This window comes from Nycticebus coucang, chromosome 23 (genome assembly GCF_027406575.1).
Source record: "Nycticebus coucang isolate mNycCou1 chromosome 23, mNycCou1.pri, whole genome shotgun sequence".
Classification (NCBI taxonomy): Eukaryota; Metazoa; Chordata; class Mammalia; order Primates; family Lorisidae; genus Nycticebus; species Nycticebus coucang.
This window is the reverse complement of record NC_069802.1, coordinates 36,758,229-36,779,099: the sequence shown is the minus strand read 5'-3', so window position 1 is coordinate 36,779,099 and position 20,871 is coordinate 36,758,229. Positions and strand designations below refer to the sequence as shown.

The window sequence follows — 20,871 nt, the reverse complement described above, 5'->3', positions numbered from 1 at the left end:
GGATAAGGTTGGAACTTTCCAGAACCTCCTGAGGGCATCTCCTTCCCTCCTCTTTCTCCTACTTACCTGGCTTGGTGGCCTCACTGTGTTCCTTGACCTCAGGCGCTGTGACCTCCACCAGGGTGTTCTTCATTCCTTGCCTGAGGATAATTGCACAGGTTTATCTTTGCTTCCCGGTAACACTTAACACCTCTACAGTAAACATTCCCTTTAAATCACTGGAACCAGCCTTTCTTAATTCTGTATGCAAAAAAGAAAGCCAACTACTAGAAGAAATAGATTATTGTGTAGTCACCTGTTGGTCTCCAAGTTCTGTATCCCAACTGTCACTAAAATCACCTCTGCTTTCCTTCACCAGTGCTTTTGTCGCTGCCTGCTTAATCCTGTCATTCTCTGTGCCCAGCCGGCTTCCTGCAACCCCAGCTCCTTGCGGGTCGAGAGGCAGGTGGCAAGCCCAGGGGGACGAGGTTGCTCTCTGGCAGCCTGCTGGCTGGCGGTGCTGTGGGGGCCACCAAGCCCTGTTGCATTTTGTTTTGTTTTGATTTTGTTTTGTTTTTGACAGAGTCTCACTCTGTCCCCTAGGTAGAGTGCCATGGTGTCATAGCTGACAGCAACCTCAAACTCCTCAGCTCAAGCAGTCCTCTTACCTCAGTCTTCCAAGTAGCTAGGACTACAGGCAACCATCACAGTACCTGGACTATTTTTCTATTTTTAGTAGAGACAGGGTCTTGCTCTTGCTCAGGCTGGTCTCAAACTCCTGAAAAGCAATCCACCTGCCTCAGCCTCCCACCTCGCCCACATTTTGACCTCTTCCTGGTAATATCAAAAGCTTTGCCCCAATACACTGGAATATGCTAGGTGCTGCTCTGGAGCAGACTCAGTGTTTTCAGCATTCTTCACCCTTTGAGGAGGGAGGAAGACCTGGTAGCTGAGTACTCTTGGACTTAGCTGAGTATGTGAAATTCTTGAAATGAATTAGATCATGTTTATAAATGGGTGATTTTCCATTTTGTTTAATTTACTTTTGTTTCTGCTTAATGCCTGTAACCAGTAGAAGCAGGTACTGATGGAGATGACTTTTGAAATCTATGACTAGGTTCGACGCCTGTAGCTCAAGTAGCTAAGGCAGCAGCCACATACGCCTCAGCTGGCGGGTTCAAATCCAGCCTGGGCCCGCCAAACAACAGTGATGGCTGCAACCAAAAAAAAATAGCCAGGCGTTGTGGAGGGTGCCTGTAGTCCCAGCTACTTGGGAGGCAGAGGCAGGAGAATCGCTTGAGCCCAGGAGTTGGAGGTTGCTGTGAGCTGTGATGCCACAGCACTCTACCCAGGCTCTGTCTCAAAAAAAAAAAAAAGAAATCTATGACTAACAAAGTGGGTTAATGTGAAAGAGAGAATCCAGGATCTAAAAAAGGCCATCTATATCATTAAAAATGTTAATTAATTTGAAGTATATTTAATTCTGTGCCCTTGGAAAACAATTCCTTTTTCTTTCTTTCTTTTTTTTTTTTTTTTGCAGTTTTTGGCTGGAGCTGGGTTTGAACCCACCACCTCCGGCAAATGGGCCCGGTGCCCTATTCCTTTGAGCCATAGGTGCCGCCCTGGAAATTGATTTCTAAAATGAATATTAATTATAACCGTAGTACTCTGGGAGTTCAAGGTAGGTGGATCGCTTGAGCTCAGGAGTTGGAGACCAGCCTGAGCAAGAGTTAGACCCCTTCTCTACTAAAAATAAAAAAAAACTATCTGGGTGTGGTGGTGAGCATCTGTAGTCTCAGCTACTCAGGAGGCTGAGGTAGGAGGATCACTTGAGCCCAGGAGTGTGAAACATCTCTCATTTTATACTCTGAGGGCTATTAGCGTATGTGACATTTTTCAGGGAGCCATAACCCACACTCCTAGGATTCCAAGTCTGTTTACAGTGAGCAGTCCTAGACATACCAGTTATATCCTTCTGAAAGCATTCCATAGATAAGGATTCTCCCGCTGGCAAATACCATGATTGTGTTTCCCGGGAGGTCTTTTGCTAGGGAGTTCACAGGAGATTTGATTGGGTCACCTTTCTTCTCTGTGGCAACCCTACATAGAGGCAGAGAATGAAGCACAGGCTCCTCCTTCTTTCCGCCCCCCACCTCCTATCCCACCTCCAGAGCTCTATCCTCCAGAGGCATGAAGAGGCAGTCATGGTCGGGGTCCTTCCTATAGCATCACTAGCAATAACAGCACCTAGAATAGTGCCTGGCAGTTAGTAGGCACTTAATACATTTTTTTGTATTAAAAACTGATTATTGGCTCAGCGCCCATAGCTCAGTGAGTAGGGCGTCATCCACATATCCCAAGGCTGGTGGGTTCAAGCCCTGCCCGGCCTGCTAAACAGCAATGACAACTGCAACCAAAAAATAGCTGGGTGTTGCAGCGGGCGCCTGTAGTCCCTGCTACTTGGGAGGCTGAGGCAAGAGAATCGCTTAAGCCCAAGAGTTGGAGGTTGCTGTGAGCTGTGACGCCACAGTACTCTACCGAGGGTGACATAAAAGACTCTTTCTCAAAAAAAATAAAAAATAAATGATTATTGATATTGGAGTAAAGAAAATCGTGGTATTTTCTTACTGTCGGATACATGCAGTCATTTAAAAGTAACATGAGTTTCAATGCTGCAGCAATGAAAACTATCATAATAGTGTTTAGACAATATAGGGGGCTGGTTCTCCCTGGAGGGAAAGTTTGGGTAAGCCATTGAGGCTGGCTTGGGGGCTCCACCCACCTCAGGACCCTGGTGCCTTCTGTTGTGGTGCTGTGGTCTCTGGGTGTGGCCACCACCCTGGATGTTGAGAGAGGAGCCCAAGCTTCCCTTCCTTGCTCTAGCCAGCAGGGAGAGGACAAGGGAGGTGGAGGCATAGCCAGGAAGTCACACACATCCCTCTGTTTGTGTCTCACTGGATGGGCTGGTCATCTAGCTGCATTTAGTGAGAGGGAGGCTAGAAAATGTACCCCGTGCCTCCTAAAATTCCTCTTAGGGTTTAGGAAGGGGAGCATGGTTTTTGCAGGAATGATGAGCAATGTCTGCCCGATAAGGTGGGTCAGTATATTTCTCATGTGGAAAGCTCCCCAAGGCATATCAAGCGGGAAAAGCAGGACAAAAATACACATATTAAATGTCCTGTTTTTGCATAAGCATCTGTAGTCCCAGCTACTCAGGAGGCTGTAGTCGACCTTCCTAATGCTGCAGCCCTTTTAAGAGTTCCCGTGGGTCACAAGCCACAGGTTGAGAACTGCTGCCTTAAAGAAACCTATACATTTCCAGCTGTATATATGTAAATATATGGAAAAATACAAAGGAAATATTCCAAACTGGTAACAGTAATCTCAGGTGGTAAATGAAAAGTGGGAAGGGTCCGGGAAATTTTTATCTTGTGTTGTTTCAGTTTTTTAATGATGGGAATATGAACATATTTACTAAGAAAAATTCCTTTGTAGAAAAAGATAATCATTTTTCTTTTGATTCTTTTAATAGGAAACAAGTAAATGAGACATGGCATTGGAAACCATAGGTGTATTTATGTTCACAGCTAATTACAGGCTCATCAGCTGTGGAGTCAGGGGTGTACCGGATTTAATAAACAGATTTTATGCAGTTTTTCTAGTGCAGTTAGTGGAAGTTTCAAAAGAGATTAGAAAACAGTATCTGGAGGATTACAAAAAAGACCACAGCTATGGCCCCATGATGTAAGTCTCTCTGACCAAGTCTCTCGGTCATCACCAAGTCTCCCTCTGTCAGCCAGGCTAGAGTGCTGTCGTGTCACAGCTCACAGCCACCTCATCCTCCCCAGTAGCTGGGACTACAGTCGCCCGCCACCACGCCCGGCTATTTTTCTAGAGACGGGGTCTCGCTCTGGCTCAGGCTGGTTTCGACTCCCGAGCTTCTTACACTGAACTCCCTCTGCGAACACGACTGGTGGTCTCTCTCCCGAGTGCATCTTGACTACGCTTCTCCCAAGTCTCTGTATTAAACCTGCAGGTGACCAAGTCTCTATTCTAAGCTGACAGTCTCTCGCTTACAGTTTATTTGTTCAGTAAACGTGGGACCCTGGGCAGCTAGGCATCGGCTGTGTGTGGGGGCGCGGGGGGCGGGGCGGGCGGGACGGGGCGCGGAAGGGGCGGGGCGCAGGGCGGGCGGAAAGGCGAGGCCCCGCCTACTTTCCCTCGCTGCGGGGAGGAGGCTGCTTCGGCCGCCAGGGGTCGCTCGCCAGGGGTTTCCTGGATCCTTACGGGGCAGGATAGCGGTTTCTCCGGACTCGCCAGGGGGCAGCGCACGACAGTTTGAGAAATGCGAGAGGGAGATGCGAGTTCCTCCTCGGTGGGAGGCGTCACGTCAGTGACTTGCGGTCATTCCCTGAGTTTAGACCTTGGGGGGAGTGTTTCCGCCCGCCCGCTCTTTCTCCTTCTTCAGACTCCCGGGCTCGGGTGCGTCCCGCGTGGCTGTGTCGCGCGTGGTGGCGTCCGACTTGGCCACTCCCGCTGTCACGGCGCGACCCAGCTCCCGGAGCCGTTCAGACCGGCGCGGGCCCTCGGCAGGCAGCCCAGGTTTACAAGCCAAACTTTCTTTTCTCTTTAATTTTCTTTCTTTTTTTTTTTTTTTTTGAGAGAGAGTCTCACTATGTCACCCCCGGTAGGTGCTGTGGCATCACAGCTCACAGCAACCTCAAACTCTTGGGCTTAAGTGATTCTCTTGCCCCAGCCTCCCAAGTAGCTGGGACTACAGGCGCCCCCCACAACGCCCGGCTTTTTGTTGTTGTTGCAGTTGTCATTGTTGTTTAGCTGGCCCGGCGGGTTCGAACCCTCCAGCCTTGGTGTATGTGGCCAGCGCCCTAACCACTGAGCTATGGGCACCACCCACAAGCCACACTTTTTTATCACTGAGTTACAGGTGGCCCTTGGAAGGGGAGTGCGTGGTCATGGTGCCCTGTGACCGTGTTGGGGACGGCCAGGACAGCTGAGGATCACGGAATTGTTGTGACGTAATTACCCTTGGCTACAAAGATGGATAATGAGGGTGACGCTGTCTGGGGCTGAGGCTGGGCAGGCAGTTGCTGTACAGACATCCTCACACGAGCATTTTTTGTGCACAGCTGTGGGCTCCACAGTCCTCTGTGGTGGCTCCTGTTCCCCAGCACGCTGACATGAGGTCCTTCTGGCATGGACTTCCCTGCCGCTATTTGTTAGGGTTAATTTTTTTAACACTGGTGACTATTTTGATTCTGACAACTTTCACATCACAAAGTCTTGATGTGCAGAGCCACCTCCCAAATGTAGCAAATTCAGAGTCAGTGCATGGCGAGGTCATCTTGGATATGTGCTTCAGCCCTTCGCTTTGGCGGAAGAGCCAAACATTCCTGTGGCAGACTGACCCTGCACCAGACACCTGCACAGATGAGTGTGTTCCTGGTGGGCCTGCTGAGCACCTTCTCGCAGTCAGTCAGCATGTGTGCGTGTGGCAGGTGCCAGGCCTGCACTGGCAGCAGCTTTCAGGTGGGCGAGACAGGTCCCTTGCTTTCCTCAGTTCTTGGGGGAGATGTGGGCATAGCAGACAGCACTTGACCGTGACCTCAGTCTGGTCTGTGCAGTGTGGGAAGGAAAAGACCAAAGGCCAGCAGAGAGGATGCTGGTAGTCTCACCCAGACAGGGTCTGACAGGCATCTTATGAAAATGGGGGAAGAACCTGCACAAGGCCATGAGGTGGGCAGCCAGGGCAGTCCAGGTGCAGGAGCAACCCCCAAAGGCCTGGCTAGCAGCACAGAGGGCCCATGGAAGCCTCCCAGCCCAAGCAGGGCTGGCACGGGCAGGCTGGGTGGGTCAACATGAGGAGGCTGGTGGCTGGTGGGGCCAGCAATTGATCTGCTGGGTTTCCGATACTTTCTCTAGCTAGAGTCAGCTTGGGCATGTTTTTTGAAAAAGAAATTTCTTAGACAAGTTTTTCTTGAGAATCTATCAAATTCATCAGTTTGCTGGTAAGGAACCCAATAAGGTGACCAAACAAGCCACCATAGAGAGGGCTTGAGGAGGGTGAGAGGGTCACAGGCTGTGGGCACAGACTGCCACCTAAGCAGGAAAGAATGTGATTCCTTTTGGCCAGATCCTAACATAATGTGAGCAATGATTGATCAGTTATCACAGAAATGCCCCCTGTGGCAGGTGGCTCGGTCATCAAGAGCAGAGTCACATGAGGAGGACGTGTCTTTGTCTGAATTGGAACCCTCAGGACTATCTCACAGGTTGATTTACAGACAGCTGGACATTGTCACTGCAGGCCAATGGCTGGCCTCTGAGTGCCTGGCAGGAACAGTGGGCAGGTGCAGGCCACCCCCAGAGTCTTGGAGGAGTGGCCTTGAGCTAGCTGTGGCTGTGCACCAGGCCTCCCCCCAACTCCTAGCACCTCCTAATCTGGCCTCTCCATCACTCCATTGGTGGACACCCTCTGTAGTCCATTGTCAACTCTCAGGATGACAGTGTTAGACCCTCCTGTGGGTCTGGCCAAGGCCCAGCTATGGCATTCATCCCCATGCGTCCTCCTTATGTTCCTGGTGGCCTGCATCCACAGGGCGCCAGGCCTCTTGCCTGCTGGGAAGAGGTGCCACTGCCTCCTGATTTCCCTTGAGGGGTCATCTCTGTCATCTCTTCCCCAGGGTCCAGCTCCATGCCAGCCTCTTTGGCTGAGGCCTCTGGGTTCCTAGGTGGGCACTGCCTCTGTGGTGCTGGCCCCCGGGTGCCCTGCCTGTGCCAGAGGCATGTGGCAAGGCGAGGTTTGGAAGCCCTGCCTGAGTCAGAGGCTGGCCCCTTGTCTGTGTTCCTAGCATGCTTGGTGTCATGCTTTTGCCCTTCCCGCTGGCTGGGGGAGCACTAGCACACAGACTGGCTCCTGCCCCTGCGGCTCTGTGGTCAGTGGGTGCAGGACAAGGTAGAAATGCTTTCACAGTGGTGCTGTGTGGAAAGCTTCTTATTTGGACTCTTGCTGGGATATGAGGATTTGAGAGCAAACGTGGGATGCTTTATTACTGTCCCTGAGGACCCCATTTCTTTTGGTGATCCAGGCTGAGTATCCCTTATCTGAAAATGCTTAGGACTATTTCAGAGCTTTTTCAGATTTTGGATATTCACATCATACTTACTGGCAGGTCATCCATCGCTCGAGCAGGGATCTGAAATCCAGACGCTCCAGTGAACGTTTCCTTTGAACATTGTGTCAGTGCTCAGAAAGTTCCAGATTTCAGTGCATCTCAGATTAGGGGTGCTCCTCACGGGGGCCCTTCTGAGCAGGACTATAGAAGGGCAGGGTCAAGGCTGGCTGGAACAGGGGGCCCTGAGAAAGGTGTGGGAAAGCCAGGGTTCTCTCTCCTCCAGTTAAGGGCAATGTGGAAAGACCCCAGGTGGCTGTTGCCCTGGAGCAGGTGAGAGGAGCATTCTCCATTACAGCTTGGCTGGTGGGTTGCATGGTGCTTTCCTGATAATGTCCATTCATCAATGAAATAAACAAGTTATTAACTGGAGGAGGGTGCGTCAGAGATGTGGTGGTTAGGAGAGGAGAGATGGGGGGTGAGGGGATGGCGGTCACTGTGCTGCAGTTAGTGTCAGAAAGGGCTGGGTGGAGGTGCAGGGTGGATGAGGAGCAGAGTAAACAGGGGTCAGGAATGCAGCAGGCAGGTTTGCTGGTGGGGGTTGGGGGCCGGCAGGCAGCCATGGGCACGGTATGCATGGGGGTCCATTAAGGCCCAAGGGCCAGCGGTGAGGGCAGGGGGCTGGCAGGTGATGCTGGGGACTGCAGGTCCTGGTGGAGAGTCAGACCAGATATGGACGTGTGGGCAACGGGGAGGGCAGGGTATCATGACACCTTACAGTTCCAGAGGGAGGGACAGGGACTCGCTGAAGTTTGGCATCCTTTGCTACAAGATGTACAATATTCTCACACAGGTGTAGAGAAAGGAGAGTCCAGATTGCCTGGAGATCTTAGATGGACACATTAAACTTCCTTTATGTCTGAAGTTGGTCACTTAGGGTTTCAAGTATTCAGGAAATCAGAACTTGCCAGCTGTGATGCCTTTTATTTGAAGATATGGTGACTTATTTGCTGGAACCAACATCACATTTGGGGAAGTATCTGGCATAATGATAGGCACAAAATAGATATTTGGTGAATGGAATTAATTCTGGTCATTTCCTGAAAGAAGTACGGGGTATTTTAATAGCGGGTTATTTCATACATCAGAGTTGGTCTGGTCTTCAGATATCATCTGAATGTTTAGGGGGTTCTTTCATTTCCTAAATGCTTGTAAAATTATGTAAAAGCACAACTTGGCTGAAAACCAGCCTTTATGTTAATAATTATTACTGTTAATACATCCTGTATGCTTACAAAGCATTCACATGTGTCACTTTGTCTTGGTAACAGCCTTTTGAGGGAGGCTTTTTACCATCCTGTTTGATGACTACAGAGACTGAAGCTTTGGCTGGGCACACAGTTAGCAAAGCAGATATCTGAAGGCCCAGAGATGACTTTTTTTTTCTTTATTTTGCAATTGTTTTATTATATAAAATGTACTTACTGTAAACGTTACCCTGGGCCAGCTTCGCTAAACACCTCTTCCAGAGAGACTGACATGACCCATTTTGTTTCTTCGTGTTTAGGGGTCCAAATTTGGACGAGGAATCGGACTCACTCAAACGTCTCAGCGCCCCTCTACCCGGAGATCATTCGGAAGGTCCAAGAGGTTCAGCATCACTCGCTCCCTGGATGACCTTGAGGTGATTTAAGTTTAGTTTCTTCTTATCACCGCCCCCCCCCCCACCAACCAGAGTGGTAGTGTTGCTTTCCCCGGGCAGCCTTCCCGAGTATTTCTGCACCTTTCCCACCTCGACTTGTTCGTGATCATCGGGGTATTTTCAGGGTTGGTGTCTCTGTGCCGGACGCTGTATTTGAAACGAGTCTGTATATTCCCCACACACTCTATCAGGCACTGTCCTGTCATCATAGATGTGATATTGGTTGTAGGTATAGGTAGAGTGTTGCTTTGTGGCTCTTTTCTTTTATTCACAGTCCTTTTTTGAAAGGAAAATGAGTAGATTTTTTTTTTGCAGTTTTAGGTGGTTCTGAACCTGCCACCTCCAGCATATGGGGCTGGCGCCCCACTCGTTTGAGCCACAGGAGCCGCCCAGGGTAGATTTTATTTTTAGAGCAGTTTTAGGTTTGCAGAAAACTTGAGCAAGAAGTACAGCGCATTCTCCTGCCCTCTGCCCTCACCCACCTGTTGGTAGCTGGACACTGTCATCCCACTGTTCTTGTGCAGTACACTTGTTCCGGATGGTGTGCCAGTGTGGAGACACATTGTCACAGGCACACGGCACACACACAGTTCCCGCCTCTCTGTCCCTCTGGTTTAGCACATGCAGAGGCCTGTCACTGCCTGGGCCCCTCTGAGCCCCACCTTGCAGCCCTGCTTCCCTCCCCTGATCTTTTCACTGTCTCATTTTGTGTGTTTTAAAATGCTGTGTGGGTGCAGCTGTACGGTGTGTCTTATTCTGTCACTCGTAAAACATTGCATCGCGGTTACTCACGTAGTGTCTGTTCAGGCATTTGGCTGGGTCCGTTAGGAGCGGCTTGCTCTGTGAACATGTGACAGCTTTTGGTCCATTCTGCTACTATCTCTGCTCAGTGGTCTGCTGTGCAGGGAGCACCTCGAGCTTCCTCACCTGCCTCCTCGATACACATGAAGCTTTGCCAGTGTTCCTGACAGTGAAGGGTCTCGGTGAGGGTGTGGCCAGACACTGTCCAGTGACTGCCCTGACTCTCCCTCTTTAAGGAGAAGAGGTGTGCTGGGGTCATGACACATGGGGGCCCTGCCAGCTTGGGCTCCTGGCAACTCGAGGGCATGTTGGGCCTGGTAAAATTGCATCCAGCCAGGCAATCGTCAGCACCAGCTACGAGGTGCCTGTGCACGCTGATGGTGAAGAGACAAAAGGCTGCATCTCCAGGCAGGGCCTGGCCTGGCGCTGAGGACCTTTGGGGCATTGGTGGTCCTGACCAGAGGTGGAGTCACAGCCGAACCTGCCTTCTCTGTGGGGTTTTGCCAAGTGTGGTGGGTCTGAGGGTCTCTGAGGGGTCTGGGCTGCCCATGCTAGGCCCACAACCCAGCTAGGGCTGGAGACTCCAAGCCAGCTTCTCCCTGGTACCCTCTTGGGACCAGGGACAAAAATGGGTGTAAACTCCTCTGGCAATACCCAGGGAGATCTAGACTGAGTCAGGGGCTGGGCGCTGTGGGAGGTGGAAGCTGGCCCTCACTGTCTCAAACAAAAGGACCAGCACAGCACCGGCAGAGCAAGTGGGCCGGTGGGTCTAGAACAGTCTGGAGTATTTGGGGCAAGTGCTGGGCCTCTCAGGGGTCCTCCTGCAGGCCCTGCCTCCCAGAAGACCAAACCCTGCACTGTGGCTCGTTGGCCCTCACCAGGACGTACAAACTCTCTCTGTGAAGGGCCAGGACAAGGTACTTTCAGCTGTGCTGGCCATGCAGCCTGCCATCCCAACAGCTCCAGGCTACCATTGTCCACCATAGTGTGAGCAGCAGAGCAGATGGCGCATTTCTGCAGGCAGCTGCACCCCAGGCGGCGGGCTAGCCCTGACCATGCCCCTACCCACTCTTCTCTGCTGAGCCCCGGCCCGGCTCCCAGGGAATGTGCAGCCACCATCCCTCATCCTTGAGTCCCTCCAATCCCTCCTGGTCATCTGGAGATGTGGCAGCTTGGGACAGTGGCCACCTACATTCCAGTGGCCTTGTGCAAGGTCCACCCTCCTGTGCCCAAGGCCCCTGCCCAGCCCCCATGCCCTGCCTCCTCCTGCAGCACCCTGGCAGGCTCCAGTGGGTCACAGGGAACAGCCCCCACGGTCTCCACGCTGTATCCCAAATACTGGGACATCGCTCTCTTGGCTCCCTCCTGTCAATTTACCCAAAGATTCTGTCACACTCAGAATAAAATCTGAAGTATCAGCCCAATCTTTCACCCCTGTGTCCCTGAGTGGCTGTGGCTGGGCAGCAGCTGTAGGCACCGGGATGCACAGGGACCGGCAGTGGCAGGCACTGGGTGACAGGGAGCACGCAGGCCACCTGTTTGCTCCTGGTGTGGGAGGACCCGGCTTCCTCACTTATCCTGTGAGTCGCAGTAATGCCATCTGGAGTCTCGTCACAGAACTACAGTCCCTGATAAAAGCAGACGAAGCCCTGAACTAGACCTCAGGCTTCACAGGACGCAGAGTGGCTGTGGGGCTGGTCGCGCTCATTCCTGTCCAGCCTCCTCCAGCCTCCTCCTCTCTTCTGGAACCATCCCCAGCACATCACCTTACCTGGGAATGAAACCTGCATGGGTATTTCAAAATTAGCTCTTTTACCTTATTTCTTCCCTTTGCTCTGCTGCCCCTTCCATGGGAATTTACCTCGGAAACTTGGTTGTTTTGGTCTTTCACATACCAGTCTGCTCCTTATACCCTTCAGGTGGGAAGTCAGCTAATTTCTCTAAGACCCATCAAGTCTGGGCAGGTCACGAGACCTCAGTGCCTTAAGTATTTTCTCATTCCCATCAGGTTACAGACGGTGAGGGGTGGACGTGTGATACTCATGGCCTGGTGAGGAGGTCACCTCTTTTGGGTGCTGGCCAGGGCCTCATGACGTACGGAGAGTGAACCATGGGAGTGCTGGAGAAGGAAAGGAGGTGGCTAGGCTCCCCAAGGATCAGGCCAGGGTTTGGGGCTTGGGCCAGGCAGGTAGCACAGGGGTGCCTTGTGCCACTTGTCTCTTTGCTTAGGGTGAGGGTGGGAGGAGAAAAGCCCAGTTGGGGAAGGTTTGAGGGCCGTCACAGGGTTTGGACGCCACGTTCTCTCTTGGGGGCTTCACAGAAGGGTTACAACCCAGGCCTCTGGCCTGGCCACCAGAGGCCTCCTGAAGTTGAGAGCAGGGGGAGAACCCAGGGCTTGCTCTTGAATCTGAGGCCATGTTTCCCAGCCCTCTCTGGGGTCATCAGCAGAGCCGTCCTCCTCTAATTCCTGTCTCCTCCACTCCCCACATCCCGGCTGGGCTGAGGGCACCAGTGCTCTGAGTTCTGCCTGCTTGTCCTCGTGGAGGACGTGGCGGGGCTTGTAGCCATGCTTATCGTCTCTGCTGCTTTCCGTGCACATCTCCCTTAGTTGGGTGTGTGTTCCCATTCCTCTGGCCTGGCTGTGCCCAGGAGCGGGAGGAAGACTCAGGGAGTCCTGGTCAGGTCAGGGCATCAAGGGAGGTATCCTCTGTGCGATGCTGGAGTGGGGTGCGGGTGTAACTAGGGAGAAATGCCTGGGGAGGTAGGTGACGCTGCAAGAAGGTCAGGGAGCAGCTCCTTGGTGGCCCTGGAGATCCCAACCTATTGAGCCACCTTTGCCTTCCCTGAAACTTTCCAGCTGTCTTTGGGACATACCTCCCATGGGGTCGTACCACTGCCCCAGGGCCCCTAACTCCCACTAATGATGACCTCACCTCCCCCAGCCCTGCTGCCTTGGCTGGACCCTTGAGGCCACATCCCTGGTACTCCCAAGTGCCCACTCTGCATTTCCCAGCTCAGGACAGACCCCTGGGGTGGCGAGGGGCTATCAGCTATTCAGGGCCTGAGCACCCCACGCTGCAGCTGCTTTCAGGCCCACATGCTTGCTTGCCGAGTTGGCCATATGGCAGCTTTTCCTCCTGCCTGGGACCCCAGGTAGCTCGTGTGGGCAGCCAGGCAGCCTAGAATTGGAGGCTGTGGATGATTTGCCCTTTCTGAGCTCGCACTCTTCCCACTCAACCTGGCATCTCATAGCTGTGGTGGGCTGGGCCTGTGACTGCCGGCTCCCCTGCTGCCAGCCCTGTTTTACTTCATGTGCCCGAGCTGGCTCCTGGTGTGCATTTGGGGGTCGCATTGGGCTTCCAAGGCCCAGGGTCTGGTCCTGCCTCGTCCCCTGGCCCTGAGTCAAGTGAGTGCTCCAAGCTGGGGACAAGGAGGCAAGACTAGGCATGGTGCTGGCAGGCAGATGCCTGGGACTTTCTGAGCAGTCATTGCTAGTGGCCCCTGCAGCTCTTCGAGAATCTGGCAGGCAGCTAATGTCTCCTTACCCAGTGCACATGCTGCTGGGCACCAGGAAGGGCAAAGCTGCAGGGCCCAGGCCCTCAGGTGCCACAGGCCTGAGGGTTCTGTCCAGGTGTCCCCCGGCCCCCATCCCATCTCTTCCAGGACTCTTTACCCAAGGCTGGAGAGGAGGGCCGCTTTATGAGACTGAGCTCGCCTGCTCCAAAGGACAGGCTGATGGCAGAAGAGGAGATGAGGGAAGCCTCCAAAGAGACAGAAGGACCCAGAAGGACTGGTCACTGGTGACGGGACAACAGTTTCTTCTCGGTCTCTGTGGCTGTCTCCAGCTTCTGGTGCCCTCTGCTCTGGTCTGGAGGCCATTGACTCCTGCAAAACTCTACAAATTAGTGCAGGCCCCAGAGAAATCAGCAAGGGAAGCACCCAGGCTATGGCGTCTTGGGGCTGTACTGGCCACCTGTGAGCACTGATGGCTCCTTTCCAGAGCCCTCCCGTTTGTTTCCCCTGAAAGTGTTTGTGTTAGTGTGTGGTGCTCGTGCACATGTGTGTGCGTGTTGGGGGTGGGGGGAGTCGGAAATGGAAGGGAAGATTTCTGATGGGGGAGCTGGCCCTATGTCCCATCTGGAGTCTGTTGGGCCATCCCAGCCATGGCTTTCATCTGTGGGGCGCAACCAGGTCCCACGTCTCAGCCTTGGGCCAACTCTTGAGGGTTTGGCAGTGTGTATCAGGGGAGGTGGGATGATGCTGGCTTTGTCCGACAGAAGAAGTGTAGTCTCAGGAATGTGCCTGGTCCGTAATACTCCCCTGCCCTGCCCTTCCTCTCTAAGCCCCCTTGCTGTCCCCAACCTGGGCCTTGGCACCTTCTGGGCCTGTGTCCTCAGACAGTCCCAGACCCCCTGCACTCAGTGGTCGTGCTGCTGAGGTGGCAAAGGTGAGCCTCTGCTCCACTCCTGCTCACAAACTCATGTCATTCTTTACAGTTTACATCTCCCTGAGAAAAGCTGTCTAAAGATGCCTGAGCTGAAGCCCCATTTGGGTCTGTAAGTTCACTGGTGCAGGCAGCTATCGTGCATTTCTGTGTGAAACACAGGTGTGCCTATAGCTGCAGGTTCTGTCCCTGCACACTCATGATGGGAATGCTCATCTGTTGCTCCCACAGAAAAGTAAAAATGAGGCTGGCTTAGCGCCTTCCCGGCTGCCTGACCCCAGGCCCAGGGCTGTGCTCCCAGTCTATTGGTCCCGTGGGTGTTGAATTTGCAGTTGCTGGACCAGAAGCTTCTCCAGGTCCTCCCCTGTCTGACATTTCAGGGTGATGATGAAAGCCTGGATGACTTGTGACACAGGAAGCACTTTGGGGGGAGGTTAGCAGTTTCCCCCTGCATCGCCAGTGATTTTACAGTGATACCCAGATCCTAGAATGAGTTTCATTTTTCTTTCCTTCTTCCTTTTTAAAGCTGAGATCCATCATTGTTCGCTCCCCTCAGGTTGTTTCAGATATGTGAAAGGCAGAGGGGAGCACGGAGCATACACAGGGCTTTCAGGAATATGCCAGATTCCACTGGCTGGCACCACGTAAACTCGCGCATATGGAGGCTTATAATAGAACCATCAGCAACTGTAATTAAGGTTTCGAACTGCACCACAATGCTAAAAAAAAAACCCCAAATTCTCCGCAGCTGTTGTACTGACTGAGAAATTACCCCTATCGTCTGATCTAAAGTTTATTCTTCTTCTGATTCGGCAGAGGAAATACTTTGAAAATGATCTCACAGAATGATTTATGTAAATGGATTTTTTCCCTTTGTATGAGACAATTGAGATGGAGTCTGAATCCCTGGCAAAGCTGGGCTTCCTGCAGTATTCTGTGGCTCCGGGCTGGGAAGGGAAGGCAGGGAACTTTGTCTGAAATGTCTTAGGGTTTCCTGACGTGTACAGGCGCTACAGCGATAAATGGCACGTTTCAGATTTGGGTGCCTGTTGTGATGCAGAAGTTTTCTTGACTAAAGATGAATCTGGGAAAAGAGCTGTCAAATGAAACGCACATGCTTAATGGCCAGCAGGTAGGTTACTGCGCTGTTTCTTATTTAACAGTTGTTGATGTCCAGTTTCTGCCTGATGTTCAGGCTGCTCAGTGAACAGTGAGTGCTCATCACAGCGCTTTTCTTGTGTTTGCAGTGTGGAGTCTGAAGTGAGGACTATGGGGAGTGCTGAGGCTCTTGGACGTAGCACCATGTCCACAGCCAGGCTGGGCATGGGGTGGTTCAGCCAGCCTCAACCCTCCAACACCCAGGCCACCAGGTTTCAAGTTGGAACTTAGAGGAAGCACCAAATGCTATTTTTTTTTCCTTCCCATAGCAATTCCAATAGATTTTAAGGATGAGTGAATAGAGTTTGTTGAAATATTAAATTTCAACTAGGTAAATATATGAAAATTATCATATTCTTTAAATTATTACTTTCTAGCTTGCCTTTTAAAATTACAGATTTTATTTTGCTCCATGTACATTTATATAGTTACTGGTGATGACAGTAAAGCTTACGAAGTTGGACTTACATGTAAAATGGTTTTTAAAAGGTTTGAGATTCAATAGAATAATTTTTATTTTCCTCTTGTGGTTATGCCATGTTGATGGAAATGTAAAAATATATTATGTACAGAAGACTGTCACTAATTGCTGAACATCAATTTTAAATCCATTCCTTTATGGGACTTGTTTAATCTTAACATTTTTTCCTAATGTGTAATTCGGATCTTCTGTAGAGACCTGAGGAGAAGCTAGTAGTTCAGAAATGGCTGGTATTGATGTTAGAAAAATCCATTACAGGAAAATGAGCTGCACCCCTGTTGAGTAGACAATGAAGGTGGGTGTGCTGGGTGGGAAGGGAGCCGGCCTCACAGAAGGGCTGGGTCCCTGCACTCTGAGAGCCCTGTCTGGGCTGTGGGAGCAGCTTCGTCCTGGCTGCTGTGCGGCTGCCCTGGCTGCCCCGGTGCTGGAGGGATGCTCTTGTGAGCTGTTTCCTAACGCATGTGGAAAGATGAATTTTGGAGCTGTGATGTCCTGAACCGACTGATCTGTTAGCTGTTTCACATGGGAAGGTCACACTTTCACTTCACTGGCTCATGAAGGCAAGTTTTAGAAAAGTTTCATGTTTATTCTGAGTAAAAGAAGCTGTTAAAAATGTGCCTTTGTCGCATGGGATAAAATAATAGTGGGCCATTGTAAATTGAGATGAAATAACCATTTTCATCTTTTCTGCATGGACTAGACATTGTTTTGGGCATAGTATGGTCTCAGTGTTCTCTGTAAGCAGTGTTTAATCAAGGGCACTTGGCAGTGAATTAATACGTACACTTACTTTACAAAAATACCATTTTAAGAAAAAAAAAACTGTGCCTTTGTACTTCACTGTATGAATGCTGTGGATTCCTTCCCAAACTTTTGAAGATGCCTAAATTGGCAGATAAGTTGTTCCCACAAGTGTGTTGGAATTCTGGATGATGTGTGTTGAGCCTGCTTGGCAGGGGAGGCTGGCAGGTGCTGCTGGAAGAGGCTGGTTAGCTGCCAGGGGCAGGCAAGGGTGCAGGGAGGCCGCATGGCCATCGCCTGCTTAGCCTCGGGTGGTCCATCTCTGAAATGAGGGGGTGGGGGCACCTGCAGCAGCAATGCTCCCCAGAAGCTCTGCCTCAGGAACACATTTCCAGAAAGCACCATTGTCTTAGGCCAGCTGCCGGGAGGGAGCAGAGGCTCTCACTGGCCAGGTGAGCTGACGACAGTCTCCCTGTCTTAAGTCAACTTGGAAAATGTGTTTGCCCCTTTGCCAAAACAAAGCAATTTCAATAACCAAATCAAAATGGGGTGCCACAGTCCCAGACACTAGCCATGTTCAGTGAGGACAGATTAAAACCCACATCCCTAAAGAAGTAGGAATGGTGGGGGGTGTGGGGGGTGGCTTCTCAGTCTGCCAGGATGGGGCCCTCTTCCAGAGTGCCCTGCTGTGCAGACCATGCTTCCCCCCCACACAGCGGTCTCCCCACTGTGCAGGCCATGCTTCCCCACCCCCACCCCCTGCAGTGGTCTCCCTGCTGTGGCAGCCCCAGCACTGTGCTGAGGTGCTGGTAGGGGTGTAGGTCACGGCTACAGAGTCTCGGGCAGGATTTTATGCAGCAGTTTTGTTTTTCCTCCCTCTGAGCTGTGGGAGTACGTCCCCATGCCAGGTGACTAGGTGCCTGGTTCCTGTCATGACAGTTGGCTGGAGCTGCCCAAGCCACCGGCTTCCCTGTGGTGTCCTTGCTTGGGATGTGACCCTGGAGTCCTCAGTGGCAGCACACCAGGCGCATCGCTGCTGTGGCGGCCCAGGGTCATGGTGTTGCATCCAGGCCTGCATGGGAGGGGCCGTCTGGCACGGTCTGTCCACGTCTCTAATGGTCCTTCCTTGTTCATGAAACACAAATTCCGCCAAGCTGGATGCTGGGCAGAAGGTTCCTCTGGAAAGGCACAGAACCGCATTGGGCATAAGGGAGATGTGTTTTGATGTCTGTCAGCACAGGGCGGTGTCTTTGGGCTACTGAGTATGAGGGAAGGAACTTCCCTTCTCCTTGCCTCAGTGCTCTGTTTAATACCTGAAAACAAAACAAGGTGGCACCGTAAAAACAAAAGCAAAAACTGTCAAACACTCTTTCATAGGCAGTGCTGAGCCCGAGTCCCCTGAGAGGACGGCAGGCAGGTTTCCTGGGTGGCCTGCAGAGGGCACTTGTGGGTGAGAGGGGCAGGGCCTGCAGGAGCCAGGGCGGGAGACTAGCATGGGAGGTGGGAGAGTGGCCGGAAGTCGGGGCCATTGGAGACATGTGAGGGTGACCCTGGCTCCAGTGTCCAGGCCCCTACGTCATTGCCCTGGAACCCTCCATCCTTCTCTCATAGACTGTGCAGGGTGGCTAGCACCCCAGCCCCAGCAGGGTCCCGGCTCCTGTGTGAGGAATAGACCATGTTATGTTAGGGGCTGGGGCAGGGGCAGTGGGCAGGTGAGAGGAGCGGGGCTGCCGTGCCCTTCTGGACCTGATGTGTGAGATGGCCAGGTGGGATCTGACCCTTTGGGATGAGCTTGCCAGTGTCTGGGACACTGTATGCATTGACGAGTTTCGGTTTTTCTGCCCAGTTCTCTTCCTCTCCCACTTCTCCCACATGTCTGTCCTGTGCTCACAGCCCTTTGTGGCCCTGCAGTGACAGTCCCGGCCTGCTGAGTTGGAGGACGGGGAGTGTGGCTGAGGACGCCTTCTGTCCTCTGCGTGGATGTGGGCGGCGGTGTCACCCTACACTGCCCTGTCCATCAGCTCATCTCTCTCCGAGACTATTAGCCGGCGGGGCCTTGAGGCTGATGTGGGATCCGTGTGCTGGGGCCTTGTCTGTGTAGGAAGACCTCCTGGCGTGCCTGAGGGACACTATTACCCAATTTCTATTCTCACATCTTCCTGTCATTAAATTTGTCCTGAGTGCTGGCACCTCTCTCCCCTGCCGTGGTCTCAGTTTTTAAAAGGCTTTCGCGTCTACTCTTGCCGGCCCCATCCCAGTGCCTCCCCCCCACCCCCAGACAGCTGTGAACCCAGGGCAGGTGGCATCTGCAGGGGCCTCTTGCTAGCCCTGCCCGGTTTCCTCAGCCCCCTCCAGATGAGCCCTTAGTTTCTCCGCCCTCCAGGCCTTCATGGGGGTGCACACCACCCCTCCCCCTCCGCCAAGCCCCTTTCCCCCGACCGCCATCCCCTACCCTTCCCTCCCCTTCTCCCTTCCTGCCTGTCTCTCTTCCTCCTTGTCCCCTTCCCATCCTCCCTTCTTTCCTGCTTCCCCCTCCCTCTCCCACTTTCCTCTTTCCCCCCCTCTGCCTTTCTCCTGTCCCTTCTTCCTGACTTCCCAGCACAGTGCCGTCCCTGCCAAGGCTTAGCCATATATCCATGTCATCAGGGCCCTCTCTCCTGTCAGGCTCGGGAGTCCCCACCTCACCTGGACTCCTGTGTGGTCCCCTGCACCACAGGAAAGGACAGCCCTGGCCTGTGTTCAGGCCCACACCCTCCGTTACTCCACTGGGCAAGCGAGGCCTGTGGCAGCGCCGCCCTGAGTTTGCGCTACTCGCCGGCATCTGCTCCACTCCTCCCGGCTCTGGGGAGCTCCTGGGAGCCTCTGGACCACACAGGCAAGAAGCTCTGCTGCTTGCCTCCCTGATGCCCTCAGCCCCTGCCCTGCACCCAGCGCTTGCCCAGTCAACATATTGGCCCTGAACCCCTGGCTCCCCCCCACCTTCCCCTTCTTCGAACTTGGCCTCCACCCTGCCCCTCTGCTACCCACACCTGTCCCCTACAGTGGCACTTAATGGTCCACCTGTCTGCATCTGTTGAACCACAGCTCCTGGAGACTGTCCTCAGCCTGCAGTGAATCCCCATCAGAAGGGGACGGGGCCTCAAGGGGGCTCTGTCATGTTCACCTACATCCTCATAAGCAGAATAAATGTCAGGCAGTAAACAAAAGCAGATGTATTAATGGTGAGTATAAATGACTTCCTTGTAATGAAGTAACCTCAGTGGGAGAGGCCAGCACTATCTCTCTGGAAGCGTACAGACTTGGAGGAGGACAATGACTTCACATTCCAGCAACTTTAAAGCTGCCGCTGCCACTGATCTTTCTTAGAACGTTTAGTTGGGATGTAAACAGTCGCCAGGAAAAAAGTGGCAAGCAGAGGTGATGGAAACTAGGAGGGAAACAGGTGGCATGGCTGTGCTTCACATTTCTGTGTGTTAGGAGCAATCTCAGTCTGCATTTAGTTTGGGGGCCCTGAGAAGACATGGGGCGTTATCTGTGACCTCCATGTCCCTGCTGGGCCTCCAGGAATCGTCAGCACAGAGCGCACCGGCCTGGAGCTCCCAAATGTCTACAACTTCTGCAGAGTTGTGGGTTTGAACGTACTCTGGGAACGGCTGCTGAAACTGGGGACAGGAAGGACACGCATCAGATGAAGCCACAGCTGTAGATCTTAAGTCCCTCCTGGAAACTGCTGAGCAATTGAGACTCAAATGGAACAACCAGGAAGCCTCTTAGCTCAAAGTCTGGGGTCCTCTGCCTCTTCCTGGTGGACAGCCTTGGGAAGTTTTTCAAGGGATGGCCTGTGTCTGATGAGCTGTCTTCACATCTGCTCTCACTCTGGAAAAGGAAACGAGGCTCCTCTCCCAGCGCCCTGCGCTCCCCGTGTCCCCTGGGGCTCTGCCAGGCACCTGCTTACTCTCTGTGCTGCAGTCAGGGGATTTTCTTCAGTTCTGTGTTCTAATTTCCAAATTCTCTCCTCAATAATCTGCACCCTGTTCAGCTTCTCTGGTGCTCTTTAACCTCACAGTTGTGTTTTTCATTGTCAGACGCTCTGTGTGGCTGGTTTTCAGACCTGCCACTGTCCTCTTTTTTTATTGCTACCTTTATTTCTTTGCAATTTCATAGTTACCTAACATTCTATATTAGATTTTTTTAGTGTCTGGGATTCTGTTAATTGTTGTTTCTACTGACCCCTACCCATGGTGGGCCTTTTCCTTGCATTTTGGATTGTGAGCTCATATTTGGGTGGGTTCACTTTTTGGAACTCCGGGGCTTCGGCTTTGGTCGGGCTGCTCTCTTCCCAGAAGGATTTGTGCTGCTTGCCGTGCCTCTCTGCCTGGACAGCTCTGCCCTCAGAGGGCCGTGGCCAAATCGAGAGTCTTAGAGGGAGTGGACG

General features: G+C 52.5%; 1 protein-coding gene and 1 non-coding gene across 7 annotated transcripts in view; both read left to right on the top strand.

Moving 5' to 3' along the window:
• Positions 1-20,871, top strand: part of RGS12 (regulator of G protein signaling 12) — a 95,963-nt gene that overhangs the window by 23,145 nt on the left and 51,947 nt on the right. For 5 of the 6 annotated variants that reach the window (XR_008377223.1, XM_053577925.1, XM_053577926.1 and 2 more), the window contains exon 3: positions 8,677-8,793. Coding sequence is in view for 5 of the 6 variants with exons in the window: in XM_053577925.1 (XP_053433900.1) it covers positions 8,677-8,793 (117 nt within the window). In the remaining variant the exon portion in view is untranslated. Of the gene's footprint in view, positions 1-8,676; positions 8,794-15,079; positions 15,189-20,871 lie in introns of those variants that run through there. The other variant, XM_053577929.1, reaches the window with a different exon arrangement.
• On the top strand, positions 16,272-16,401 carry LOC128576149 (small nucleolar RNA SNORA20). Its single transcript, XR_008377263.1, has one exon. It is a non-coding gene; the product is annotated as a small nucleolar RNA SNORA20 (small nucleolar RNA).